The sequence below is a fragment of the Aythya ferina genome (genome assembly GCF_964211825.1).
Source record: "Aythya ferina genome assembly, chromosome: 4".
NCBI lineage: Eukaryota > Metazoa > Chordata > Aves > Anseriformes > Anatidae > Aythya > Aythya ferina.
Window position 1 is genome coordinate 20,207,256 of NC_140300.1, and position 15,512 is coordinate 20,222,767.

Sequence of the window (15,512 nt, forward strand, 5' to 3'; positions counted from 1 at the left end):
CTTTCCCTTTCTGCAGATAGGAGTGACATTTCCAGATTTCAGGAACCTATCTTAATTGCTGTGACCATTCACAAATAGTTGAGAGTGGCCTTGCAATCACTCCCACCAGCTATTTCAGCGCTAGAGGGTACAACCCATTTGAAACTGTGGACTTACATATATGCACTTCGTTTAAATATTTTCTGCCTTAGTCCTCCTTCAGTGAGGGTACATTTTCCTTGCTGAAAACTCTCTTCCTGGCACCAGGGAACAGGAATGGATCTTTTTTCAGCTTGGAGGAGGTGATTTTTGAATATCAACCAGCTGTCCTGGACTCCCTTTTTCTCTGGGGCAATACCATAGAGATCTTCCAAACATATATTTGAGTAGGTATAAGTCTACTCTCCTGAAATCCAGGGGTCTTTTTGGATCTTTGTCCAAAACTAAGTTCCCCAGAAGATCTGTCTCAGTTTACAATTAGTGTGGTACTATAGGAGTACATTCATAGCAAGGGGAAAATTCATTCTTCCTCAGTTAATTCCAGCAATTTAGCTGCTAGAACACTTATATAAGTTCTTTGACTCTGTAGTATTGCGTTTGCCCAATTCAGGAACAGCTTGGAAGCTTTGCCTTTCAGCATAGGTCCTAGGAATCAAAGTTAGATATCCTACCTATTTATAAATGTACAGAATTGAAGGCATTATATTTCATCTTGGAATACATTGAATCCATTTTCCTACCTAGTTATTAGGAAATCCAGGAGGTGACTTTCCAATAGATGAACTTCAGAGAACCTCACAGAGGCTATTCAATATAGAACTAGAATCATCTGACACAATCAGAGAAGATCAAATTGAATTCAGGTGACTACATCTACAGTGGTTAATGCAATAAAAAGAAGAGCATTCCCATGCTACTCACCTGTTGTTAAAAAGGAGAAACCAGCCTCAAGAAAAGTTAGAAACAGTTTTAGTACTTTGGCAAGAAGTCATAGCTGAGCATCCTACATCAAAATAAGTGCTTTCATAGATTAGAAGGATGGATTTAAAACTTTTATTCTCCTCTCATTATTTTCTTATCGGTTGGGATAAATAGTCAAGCATTTTTGGGACAGGATTTTTAGGATTCTGTATTTGGCTGTTAGCTCTCTGCTTTCATTAAAGTACCTAGACCATTTTTGGTAATTTGCTGTAGTGAAGAATTGTACTGAAATATAACATTTGCCTGGAAATTTAGCTGTTTTAATTATTTGGATCAGTTTCCAAACATTCATTTCATGTGTACATACATACAAATGTCATATTACACACACACACAAAAGGTTCAGTATTTATCCATCAGGAAACTAACATCTAATCTGTATATCATTTATTGTTACAATAGGCTGACCTGTCAGAAAGTTATTAAAATGCTGTTCAGAATGCAAAGAATAAATGGTTCAAATGACCAATCCATTCACCCCTAAAAGCAGAGTGTGCTTTAGTGCTTCCCAGTACATGGAGATCTCCCCCATTAATGTTCACGGTGTTGCCACACTATCCATCGTGTGCTGGTGCACACCTCCAGGCCCAGTTTCTACTCCTTGTTCTACTGTATCATGGTGTTAGGCTTGTAGCTATCGCATGCACAGTTGGTGTTAAAGATGGGGTGAAAATTTAGCAACATTGTACCTAAGGTTAAATCTTTGTATGGGCAGTGATCTTGATATCCCTGGGGGAAAGGCTCTCCTACATGTAAGTATTCAAACAGCACTGTCAGAAATCCTGTGTAGCAAAAAAAGAATCTATGCAATTTTGTTTGCTGGCTATCCTATGAAATCCATGAAATTCAGCAATGATTTTAAAGTAAACAACAAGTTTTCTACAGAAGGTTTATTATCCTTTGTCTCTCATGTTATTGTACATATCTTACGTTTGGTATGGATGATAACATGGCCTGAAAAATCTTCATTTCATTATATGTATCTCTGACAAGAATTATAGTTGCCAACAGAGGTAAGCATTCAAAATAATAATAATAAACCTATGAAAATTGCTACAATTCCTAAAATTGTTTAACATTCACTGCAGGTAGAGAGGGAGAGAAAGATTGCTTTAACTTTAAAGCCAATTTTTATTTTTTTGTTTCTGTGACTATAAAATAGAATTTATGAATATTAAAAAAAAAAAAGAGTTGGGAATTTGAAGATTAAGAAGCATATATATGTATGGGAAAAATAGAACCACACAAAGCTCTTCACAGCAGAGATTCAGAGTCTTAAAAACAAAAACAAAAACACAGATTTGCATGGGAAAACTCAGAAACACAGATGAGAACAGAAGGAGAACTAGAGATCAGATGAGAGGTGAATTACAGGAGCTGACAGGAAGAGGCAGAGGGCTTCCCATTGCTTGTAAATTTTCTGTTAGATTATTCTAATTCCACCTCCACAAACATTGTTTTTCACCTGATAGAGACTTTATATATAAAACTGAGATACTGAGCTACAATTCTGCTACATAATTGGTATTATTTTTGTTCTAACAATGTGTTGAAGTAAGTAGGGAAGTTTTGCCTTAGAGATATGCTGAAGTCATATGCAAATAGAAATCTTACATATGAGGGATAAAAACATCTAGTAACAATTGTCTGTGGTTACATAAGCATGCTTTGATGATGGTTTAACACCAATGGACAGAAAAATACCAACACACTTCTCTCTTACTCCCCGTCCTCAAAAGAGCAGTGGGAGAAAATACAATTAAAAAAAAAAAAAAAATAGCTCATTGGTAAAGATAAGGGTAGGGAGATCTCTGACCAATTACACATTACCATCACGGGCCAAACAGACACAGCATAGTGAGATTAATGTATTATATTGCCTATTGCTAATAACAGACTATAGCAATAAGAACTACAAGAAAACTAAAAACATCTTCCACCCTCTTCTACCTCTTCCCTCAAAGCAGCAGAAGGGAATGGGGAATGGAGGCTGCGGTCAGTCCCTAACACTTCATCTCCGCTACTCCCTCATGGTCCCTCTCCGCTCCATGGGCGGTCCCTCCCATGGGATACCATCCTTCCTGAACTGATACTGTGTGGGTTTCCGACAGGCAGCAGCTTTTCAAGAACTGCTCCAACATGGGTCCATAGCATGGGGTCCATCCCCCAGGAGCAAACTGCTCCAGCACGGGGGTCCCCCACGGGTGGCAGCTCCCCCAAGACTCCCTGCTCCTGTGTGGGCTCCTCTCCACGGGCTGCAGCTCTGGCCCAGGCCCTGCTCCTGTGGGGGCTCTCCATGGGCCGCAGCCTCCTCCAGGCCGCATCCACCTGCTCCACCAGGGGCTCCTCCACAGGCTGCAGCATGGAGATCTGCTCCATGTGGGACCCATGGGCTGCAGGGAGACAGCTTGCTCCACCAGGGGCCTCTCATGCCACACGGGACCTTCAGCTCCAGTGCCTGGAGCACCTCCTGCCCTCTTTCTGCACTGACCTTGATGTCTGTAGAACTGGTTCTCTCTGCATTTCCTCATTCATCTCTCTCAGCTGTTGTTACACAAACTTTTTCCCTTTCTTAAATTTACTCTCACAGCATCACTTACTGGCTCATCTCTGGCCACCAGCAGGTGCCAACTGGAACTGGCCCTTATCTAACATGGGGAAGCTTCTGGACTCTTCCCACAACAGGTATCCCTTCAGCCTCCCTGCTACCAAAGCCTTGCCACATAAACCCAATACAACATCTATAATGAGTACTGATTCATGGATTTAAAAATAACAATACTATGATATTAAAGCACCTGTCTGATCCTCACTACTTTTGAATGCTGAAGTGCTATAAAGGCTGCATACCATGCAGAAGGTGAATTGAAAAAAATAAATAAAATTATGGAGCTTTTAAAAACATGCTAAATTAAAAATAAATAAATAATAAAAAAATTGAACGCTCAAATACTCTAGCATTTTAATCACCACCACCTAAAATAAGCCTTAGTCCCACTGCAGAAGATGAAGATTTTCTACATGGAAATAAGTTTTTATATTTAGTAGTGACAGAAAGTAGAGGTAAAATAGGTAACAAGCCTATATCTCATTTTTAAATCCATCACACGTGAAAGGAAAAAGTGCCACAAGCAAAGATTAGGATGGTTGTGACCATTGCCCAGAGCTGACCAGAACCAAAATAATATGGATGAGAAATTTCCATGACTGTAAACCTAGGATTTTGTAAGTAGGTGTATATCCTGGAGAGGGATTACTGAGCATAACGATTAGAGGTATTAGAAAGAAAAAAATGTTTGAGATTGAAGTGAAATTAAATCATAGCTGTGGATTTTTGAGCAAGATAGCTCTACTATTTGTTTTTGCTACATTCAGGGGGAATATATACATGTATATATATATATATGTATGTATTTAAATCCAAGATTGCATCTCAGTATCTGATTTGTGTCATGGAATATTTTATCCATATAAAAATGTAATTGAAAAGTCTAAGTGTTGACCTTAAAACGTATAGGGCTGAGCCATAAACATTATGGGTTTTCTGTAGTTATTATTCTAATATACAACTGCAAATGAATCTGAGATTTAAAATACAGATGGTGTAGAGCAGGTGGAATATCACCAAGACGCAGAGGTGAAAAGCAATTAGCTAAAAGCAATAAAAGTGGGTCTCAAACAGAAATTCAGAGACAGTGAATCACAAAGTAAAAGCAGACTGAGCAATTCATAGCAACTGTAAGCTATTATATTGTTGACAAGATCATAATACAGTTAAAACTATTTTGAAGAATGACTAGTGATCCTCACAATAAAAATCTTAGCTACTCTAGAAAAACTTTCTTAAGAAGTAGGCCATGAGTTTATGGAAAGTTATTAAAATTTATTCACGGTTTTATCCTTCAGACTAAGACAGGAATCCAGACAGCTGACAGCCAGGCAGTCCTCCTATTTGGTATGGATCTCATCTGTTTTGACTAATGCTTTCAGTATAAACCTAAGCAGTTCGTAGGCTGTAGTAGCTGCAGCAGGCAAAGACAATTTTTGACATACTTTTGCAGCCTTTGTAAAATTTACATTACTTAATGGTTTTAATTTGTCTTCTTTTAGCATTTCCAAATATGTAATAGCATATATTCCCATACAGAATAAATCCTAGCTTTTGTTTACTTCAAGATGTCTAGCATTAAAAAAAAATATCATTTTCCCTCACTCTTTAAAGAGGTTATGGTGTCCATTGTTAAAGCATTTGGAAATTATGTTAGTCTTATTATCATGCTTGTTTTTATGGTTGTACCTAAATGTGCCTCACTCCAGGGAGCAAAAACTGGTATAGCTGATCAGTGATAACAAAATACTGTACCTATCTAGATCCTCATTTAGAGATGCATCAGAACTCCAACAAAAGTAGACTGGGAAAGTATTTTTGATTTTCATGATGTCAAAACTTCCTTTTGCTGTATGCGTAACAGATTTAAAATCTCTTAAATATTTTGTGAACTATAATGTTGTAATTATTGCCTTAATAACGTTCAGTCAAGAATAAAATTTAATTGTGCCTGTAGGAAAGATCCATCAACACTCCTATTTCATTTTCTAATATTCCATCTTTTTGGACCAAAGAAGCAAGAAGAGCTGGAGGGACAGATAACATACATGTAGTTTCAATGCAGTGTATCTATCAGCATTTGTCATTTTGAATCTGAGATTATTATTAATTTTTTTTTTTTTAAGCTGAGAATTCATTAATCCTTGCTTGCACTTAGTGTATGGGCACTGTAATGGGAATCACTGAGACCAAGACTGTGTAAAAAGCACTGAACAGTAACAAATCATGTGTCTGTACTGAAGTCATCACGGTAATTTGTGGAATGCAAATCTGTGTATACTGCTTTTTAACTAGATAACAAATTCTCAAAACATCAAGGTCTAGCGATAGCTACTGACTCAAACATTATATATGACAGGTTTTCTTAGTTGTTCACTCAAACATATCTAGATCTCATCATAGTTACAGCAGCTGTATTGCAGATGCTGCAAAGGTTCATACATATACTTCTAAGCTTCCAGGAAGATTTTGAGACTTGTCTGTGCGAATCCAGGATTTTGGAAAAAAATAGGTGTACATTGTACATACACAGAATACTGCCAGATAGTGTAATAAGTCTGCCAAAGGAAAAAATGCCACAATTCTACAAAGGAAGATTAAAATGATCATTTTCTTTTATTGAATGAAATTGGAGGTTTTGTGGTTCAAATAGGGAGTGAAAATACGGTCTTTTATATTGCAAAAAGCATTGTTTCTTCAAAATTGCTGAGAATTGAATAATTTTATTATTTTACTTATTTTTTTTATTTAGGGTAAAGGCACAATGTTCTAGAAAACATTTCTGTTCTACAGAAACTTAGTCCATACAGGGTAAAGGATTCAGGATTAATGATTTGGCTATAAAAATGAAAAGAAGGACGTATCCCCAGAGAGGTATCTATTGAGCTGAACAGGCTACAATCAAGACTGTAATAAAAGTAAATTTTGTAATTTCTTAAATACTCAAAATGTTTATAACTTTTGCTGTTATTTATTAATCTAATATTTCACATTTTTTCATCATGGGTGTTCTGACTGTATTTTCTGCTGTTATGCTTGAAAGTCTACAGATATTTAATTCCATGAGAAAACAAAATTATAAAATAAATACTGTGTCATCTTTGACATTTCTATTTTTTTACTGTTCAATGAATGTATTGATACTTTTTTGGTACTCTTAGTAAATAAAATTCTATTAGACATGGAAATTTATTCAAAGAAGTAAACAAAAAATGAACTATATAACTAGAAGAGTTGGTTTGCTGGAAGAATGTCAGGCATGGCTTTAATATGATTTGACCATCTACTCTTCAAGAGAAAAAAAAATTGCAACCTTATAAATAGATGAAATGTAAACTTGACAGTTTATTGTATTTATTATAGATTTCTCTGTCAGACAAAGCAAAGGTTAAGGTTAAACTGAGACATCAGTGAGACATCACTTGCTTGCTTACACACTGTCATGGTCTCCACAGAAACAAATGTTTTACATTATCAGAAAAAGTAAGATATACTTATTACCTCCCTCAAAAAACAAACAAAATCCAAAAACTTTCACCTCTAAGAGCGATATGTATTTTTTATGTTGAAGATGTCACTCACATTGCTGAAATAGTGATTTTGGCTTGACCTCCTGAAGGTGTATATATATATAAATATATATAAATATATTTGATCATTCAGTAATTAACATGGATTAACTAGTTGTTCTTAATCACTTGTTTAAGAGCAATGTTTTGGTAGAAAACCATATTATCAAACACTCTCTCCCCTCTTTTAAACCATACCAGCAATAGTAGAAAGACTTAAAAAATCAAATGTAAATTATTCTTTAAAATAATAGCCATCTGTACAGAACTATTGCATAGCACATATACTTTAAATATATACTAACTTCCAGAGATGGATAGGAACTATGGCTTACAAATTCCTACTTCTTGGTTCAGAGATTTCTATCACGTATTTCTCTATCTTATTATAACATAGCTCAAAGCATCATCTGATAGGTTCTGACCTTCAGACCTCCTCAGTAGATTGCACTGATATAACCACAGTAGAGTTCAGTGGGATGAGGTCTCCTTCCTACTTTTCTATATATTGTCTCCAAGACCTTATAGGCACTTCGTAGCAACAGCTGCTGGGAAGGATGACACAATTCCATGACGTGATTTTCCCACCACTTAAATGTCTTAAAATGAGCAGAACAGGACAGTTTTTTTCATGGTATTTTTTATAACCATATTTTTTTTGTTGATATTACAGTTTGAAGAAATGAAATTATTTATATTATTGACTGTGAAACTACGGAAATATTGTGAAATTGGTAGAGCAGGTTTAATACCAAAGCTTTTTATTTTCAATCTTCTTCATACTGCATGAAAAACAGGACTTAAGTTTCACAAGTTTTAACTCACTAGATGTGGATTGCATAGGAGTTGAAAATTCTGAAATTCTTTCTTGGTAGTATATTCTGCTCATATAAAATAAATAAATATATAATAACCTTTCACTTGTATTTTATATATTGGAATTAAAGGATCATTGAGTCCAACTCTTGGGTCCCCAAAGGACCACTCATAAAGTCAGACCATGTATCTGAGAGCATTGTTCAAACACTTGAACAGGCTTGGTGCTGTGACCACTTCCCTGAAGAGCCCAGCCACCTTTTGGGTGAAGAACCTTTTCCTGATATCCAGCCTGAACTGCCCCTGTTACAGCTTCAGGCTGTTTCCTCGGGTTCTGTCATTGACACCAGAGAGCAGAGATCAGCGCTTGCTCCCCCACTCCCCCTTGCGAGGAAGTTGTAGACTGCGACGAGGCTTCTTGCTCTTCCCTTCTCCAGGCTGAACAAACCAAGGGACCTCAGCCGCCCCTCATATACCATGCCCTCCAGACCCTTCACCATCTTTGTAGCCCTCTTTTGGACACTCTTTAACAGCTTTGTATCTTTATAGGCTCCAGACTCAATGGTGTATGGAAATAGTACTGAACATGCTATAGTAATAACAAGCTGGTATGTGTGGTTATGTAGGCATGCATATGGATTAAATATTTATACATATACACATATATAAAGTAAATAATATATAAATAAATAAATGTACGCACATAGATGTATATATGCACACCCAGATACAGATTAATAGATAGATAGAAGGATATATAGACAGATAGACAGACTTGCCCAACATATATTTTAATATTTTGTATATAATATATGGACACAAAAGAGAAAAAGTGCAGAAAAGGATTGATTTCAATGGACTCTCCAGACGAATTAATAGACTAAAGGCTGACAAGGATCAAAATGGTGGTTGAATAAGTGTGCTTTTTGTAGAAACTGTGAAATTATTCTAAAACCTTATAAATAATTTATTTAGAAAGTTACCTCATCTTGCCATAAATTTACATTCGCCCCCTTACCATCCTTTTCTATTCCCATAGAAATTATCATGATTATATTCTGTGGTGTTTAAGGTTAAATTTGCTAACCCATGCCCATGGGACTTCTTTCCAGTAATGCTTGCCATAACATTACTCTGCAAGCTCACGGCGAAACAGCTGTAAAAAGGTCACCTCCAAATATTTTATGATTTACTGCTTTCTAAGATTGTATCTCTCATCTGGTAGTATAACCCTTAGTTCTTTCTTGCAAAGTACAGTAACCAGTACTTGCATTTTGTTGGATTCTGACAATTTAACCAAATTATTTAGATTAAATGCTAACAGTAAAGTATCTTCCTTTTTATTTCCTGTCCCATCGATCTTTGTGTCATATGCAAATTTAATCAACTAAGATTTTAGTTCATCATCTAGATTGTTTATAAGAATGCACTGAGTACTGTTGGACCAGGAATCTCTCCCAGGGGACCTCACTTGGAACAGCCCTGCTCACTGATATCTGCCAATAAGGTGTTTTTTAATTTATCTAATGCGTGCCCTGTTGATTAAAAATCTTGCATTATAGGGAATTAAAACTGCCATGTGACACTATTGCAGAAGCCTTAGAGAAATACAAAGATGATATAGCAACAGAGTTGCCAGGTTAGTTCGACAAAAGATACCTTTCCATGAGACTTGAGAAGTATTCATGATATTTTTTTGTTTGTGTTCTTCAGTGAAAGAGCCCTGAAAAGGAAAATTATTTCGTAATACCAAGGTGAAATAACTTTTACTTCCCCAGTCACACTTTTTAAAGTGTGGAAAACATTTTTTCTGCTATTTTGTTTGTCTCTGAGTTGTCCCAAGAGCCAGGAGAACCTGATTAAAACAACTGGTATTAAATAGTTTTCCTTTAAACTTCAAAAGACATGTACATACAATACACATGCATATACATATACCTATATATACAAAATGCATACATTCTAAGAGAAACAGTCTATATCTGTAATTCTATTTTCTTTAGACCCTGCCAAAATCAGCATAAGTTCTTCAGTTCATTTCAAAAGAAAAGAGTTTACAATCCTATATGTCAAAATGTGATTTTCTTACTTGCAATATACCCGTCCACTACAATGGAATTCTGAATTGAAGTACACAGACCATTATGATTAATGGTTCATTATGGTTGTGGTTCTGCCATATTGAAATAATATTTATCACAATCTTGAGTTTTTTTTCTGTCTCCTTTTCTTTATAAGCCTGAAATATTTTTATGTACAATTTATTTTATATCATTATACATATCTTTTATACCTTTCCTAAAGGAAGTGAGATTGAACATGTAATGCATTTTGCCTCTTTTTGGTCTTATGAGAAAACTGACTTATGACATGTTGATTCTCAGTGTTTAGCATTTAATTTAGTGGTAGCTTATGTAGCATTATGAGTAGTAAAGTCCCAGGTCCAAAGTGTCCTTACCTTTGATTTTCACTGAAGTATTTATTCTCATTAAATGAAGATGCAGTTAGTGATTCACTTTCGGTACTACTTCGAAAGCTGCTTTTGATCATAAATTAAAGACATGTTCTTATTTAAAGTTCTTAAAGAACTTTGAAACCTTTGTAACTTTTAACAAGATACATATTTTAATTAGGTTAAATCTACTAAATACTTTTACTCTTTAAACATTTGACTTTGCAGGTCAAATCCAGAAAGGCAGGAAACTGACAATTTTTATAGAAGTTCAGAGTGTTTTGGTTTTTTTTCCTTTGTTGTTTTGTTTGTTGATAAATTTTATGTTTAAAACATACAGACATCTTGGAAGTGGGGATAGGACAAAATATGCAGATATAATTCTCTTCAAGTTGTAAACTTTGTACAAATAATTAAATCTTAAATTAAGATATATTAAAAGAAAAGACTCAGAATAATACCAAAGCTAAGTAATAGTTAGAGGGAAGAGCATATGCATGATAAAATAAAAATAGAGTCTACAAAGACAGCTTTTACAGAATTAATGAAAAACCTAATTTACTTGAGATGGTCACTCCTGATTGTCAGGCAAAGCTGATCTCCTAGCAGCAGCAATACCATGATAATCTTATGTTTGTTTCTTTTATTTTTAGTCAGCTGTTACAGTTTTGAAAAACAAATATAATACAAAAACCTGAGTAAATTGTCTGGAAAACTGTTACTGACAGGGAATCAGGGAATGAGGGACAAGAAGATGTAGAGCTTAAGAGTGATAACAGAGATCTGTCCTTCTTTATTTCCATTGCTCTCATTCATACACTGACACATATGTTTATATTCACCTTTCCAGAGGGTAAATTAAGAAAAAGGGCCCAATGGAAAGAATGTTGTACAAAAGTAAGCTTGTACTCACTGATCCTCTCTGTACATCAAAAACATACTTCACGTCCTGTGAAGCAAAGGTCAAACTTTTTTAGCCCTAGGTATTTATAACATAAGAAATGTTAAATACAATTTTGCTGTAAGAGGAAGAGGAATGCACTTGCACCTCCATTTGGACTGAACAGTTGCTTTTGGTCTGGTTACTCCCTTAGGTATAATGTGTGTAAGGTACAAGACCTCTAGACAGGCAGATCATCCTTCTTCCCATACAGACCGTATTTTCCAAAACATGTCAAGCCTTGGTTACTATGCCCAGTTTATGCATACAATTTGAATGGAGATCCAGGAAAATAGGGTAGGCTTCTGTATATGGGCATCTTTGTAGAGTAAATGTTCTGTTTTCATATGAGTTAGTCTGCAATGCAAGCAGAACAAGTGACACCTCTATCACACTCTAAAAGGGCATCACTTTTACTGAGTACATCAATGCAAGTGGTTTTTCAGCCAACTTGCCCAGTGTACTGTTTGTTGAAGTGATATTAGCTGCTTTTAAATGCAGTCCAGCTATTGGACAGCTATTGGAGTGGCACCACAGTTCAAAGAGATTATTTTGAATACTTTTCTAGTAATACAAAATTTAATTAAAAATTCTCAACATAGTAAGTATAGAGAAAGCATACAAAATGGAAGGGAAAGGTGCTGAGCATTGCTAATGCAGCTTTATCACAAGTCACACACTGGAAATTTTGGGATAATTAGCAGAGACTTCAGACTTTCTGGGCTATGCAGAGACCTGAAGAAAGTCTGTCTGATGGCACAATTACACATCAGAAACAATTTATGATAATACAGGACCAAAATTCTATTCCTATCTACTCTGTTAGAGGTCTAGTACCTGCTCTGTGTGGTATTAGCAATGGTTGGGGTGAGTATCATTAAAGATGTGCAATGTTATGCAAATATTATTACAAGCTATGATAATAAGTTAACTACGTATAACCTGTTATAGCTCCAGAAGCCATATGCAGAAGCAGCAAAGGCAGAGTACATTGCATACAGCACTTACAATGGACCTTCGGGTGACAGACACCAAACAGTTCTGGAGGCTCCTGCCAATGCTGAAAGACCCCAGAGTATTTCACATATTCCAGACTGTTCAGATTCTGTTCGTGTAATACAGTTTTCATCTCCAACTTTACAAATATTGTGCAATAATGGACGATGTAACCAAGCCACCAAACCAGAAATATTAAAAATGTATTTAATTTACTATGACAAAAAGACTGCATTAGAACAGAAGTAGATGTATTTTAGTGAAGACTGCTTTCACAACAGGTAAATCACTATTGTTACCAATTTGAATAAAACTCACTAAGATCATAGAGTATTATTTCATCATCTGATGGAGGCTGCTTGCTTGGGTTTTTACTTCAGTAAATATCTTTTGGCATAGCACAGAATTTTTGCTATAACACAATAGACAACATCCAACACTGTAAGCACAGAGCTTTATTCATCCTGGAAATTTATGCAAAAACCTACTCAGAACTGAAGAACTAAACAGTAATAAAATCTATATTTTAAGATATGAATATAGAGATTTTGTGTTTGGATAATAACTTTGTAAGGACAATAACAGGAATTTGAATGCAATGATATTTTGTTACACCTTAGAGTACTTCCACCATTTTCCTCAGAAAAGAAAGCAACTGAAAAAAAAAATTCCTTTTGGTTCATTATAGCAAGAACACTCCTGTATCACTTCAGTTTCCATACTCACATAGGCAGATACATAAATTTCATGGATTTAGAATCATTTATGATGTTAGTCCCCAGTGTTTCATGTGAATCTTTTTGCAACAGCATAGGCAGACTGGGAATATTAGGATTCTTTCTCTGCTATATGAAATTGAGAAGTTAGAGTGTTTTGTTTTGTGTTTTATTATTATTATATATACATATTATTTATTTAAAGTTATTTAACAGTATTTTTCTTGCAGAAGAGGAAGTTTTTTAAATTGACAATATTGCACATTGCCCAACATTAATACTAGCTGACAGATTCCAAGTAAAATACACCAGCATTCAGTAAATGATATTAAAATAGTTGTGGGATTCAGGAATTCTGCACCTCTGTTCTTCACCAAGGACTCTGTGATTTCTTTTTACTTCTTAGATTTTGGAACACCCAAATTGGTTTTGCTATTAGTAATTTTTAGGAGTTCTGATAGGTAGCAGGAGAACAAAACAAAACAACAACAAAACAAAACAGTCTATAGGGAAAAATTATATTTGTAAATTTATGTAACTGTACTCAACGTAGAACTTTTTTTAAGAAAAAAAATGTTTTAAAACAATGCTGAAATGACAAGGTTATAATAACCAGGTAGGCTCAGTAAAATTGTACTTTTAGACTGTGTTTCTTAGTACTGAAATAAAAACAGACTTTAGCATATCTGACTATTACAAATCATAACAATGAAGAGTCTGACACGTGAAAGCAGTATACTGTTTAGCAATGGGAATTAGTTCAATTATTCACATAAAAGATTCACTCTTCAGACTTGCATTATCTTTGAACTCTTTTGCAATGCACTAGTTTCAGTGATACACATCCTTGCATTGCAAAATAGCAGTAAACTGGCAGTGACATATTTTTGCTGTTTCTCAGGGCACAAAGTCAGAATTGCAGTGGTGGTAACATTTGTTTCACATCATGGCGCTTTTTAAAAAAAAAATATTATTATTATCATTATGTATTTATTAATTTATTTATTGTTATTTTATTTTTTATTCCAGACTTGCATTGACAACATTCTGCCTGGACAGAGCATCATCTCCAACACTCATGTGCACTTGCTTTTTGCTCAATAAAGTAGAAAGACTCATATTTGCTCATATCCTCCTTCCTCCTTCTTCTTCATAACAACGGTCTGTAGAGATAAAGTTCTGCAGATTTGCTCCAAGCACAGAATCTACATCAATTCTAGTTTTCACAAGAAACCCTAATGAAACTTTGGGGCTTTTGTTTTTGTTTTTGTTTTGTTTTGTTTTGTTTTGTTTTGTTTTTTTATGAATATTTTTCAGAAAATAATTTCTCTGTCTCCAGATTAGAGTGGTCATCATATTTAACTTGAAAGTTAAGCACAAGTGTGGTAAAGAAAGAAAAAGTGTAGTCAAAGGCCAAAGGAAAATTCCATAACTCCAAGGTGTATCTTCATGATTTCAAATATTCCAACTGACTTCAGCATGTGATATTATCACTTGCACGGCTGAGGTTTTTATGCAGGATTTCAATGGAATTGATCTTCAGATGCACTAAAAACTGTGTCTTTGGAAGACTGCCTCTAGATGTAGGTATTCAAATCTAAGTTTTAACCTCAAGAACTCTGCTCAGTTTTCTGCTAGCCCTAGGGACATTTACCTTAACTACTTTTCAGTAGCTAAGTCATTCCCAGTCTTTTCAAGAATTTAGCACTTGCAAGTATGTTAATGTGCCACCTTAGGGCCCATGATAGCTGATGTCATAAGAGTTTCTGAACTGGCTACTCTTAACTGCTGGGAAATCAGATGATTGAAGATTTAGGCAAGATCATTAAACTTCAGACTCAAGCTCTTCCACTCCTTTGGCTGAGATTCTCTCATGTGGCATAGTGCTTGTCTGGAGAGTATATTCATCATCTGAAACAGTGATATCATCTCCTCCACTATTTCCACTGTCTGCCTTCTGCTCTGGGCTTGGCCTCAGGCTTCTTCATTCTAATGTAACTGGTGAGAGACCTTTTCTCCAGTTCCCTAAAACATGTGACTCACTACCCATTTGCATCATCTGATTCAAAATGTACTCTTCTCTCTTCAAGGGGATGAGAAGAGTTAGATTTTTGAGAGGGTAAACTATTTTTCCCATTAGCCATTTTAGAGTATAAAAATGTTGTTTTGTGAGCTGAAAGAATTTCTGTTTTAAAGTTCTGTGGCATTTATGCCACTGTAATTTGAAGGAGTAGAAAAAGAAGTACAAACTTTCAAAAGGGAAACTGCATCGTCATGCAAACACTGTTTTTATGAGTTCTCAGTTATCAACAAGAAATCATAAGCTCTTTGGAGACAGATTTCCCTAATTGTCACACAGGAGTAAGCAATAAAAAACTTTGGGAAATATAAGACAAAATGTTTTCAGTATGTTTTATAGCAAACAATGAAATCATATATTTGTATTTTAATAGTA

General features: G+C 35.2%; 1 protein-coding gene across 5 annotated transcripts in view; it reads right to left on the reverse strand.

The window, feature by feature from the left end:
• Positions 1 to 15,512, reverse strand: part of LOC311435855 (uncharacterized protein) — a 75,818-nt gene that overhangs the window by 19,302 nt on the left and 41,004 nt on the right. Inside the window, exon 7 of one of the 5 annotated variants that reach the window (XM_084517344.1) lies at positions 12,976 to 14,009. The exons of the other annotated variants lie outside the window; for them this stretch is intronic. Coding sequence (XP_084373470.1) covers positions 13,968 to 14,009 — 42 coding nt within the window. The 3' untranslated portion in view covers positions 12,976 to 13,967. Of the gene's footprint in view, positions 1 to 12,975; positions 14,010 to 15,512 lie in introns of those variants that run through there. 5 annotated transcript variants of the gene reach the window in all.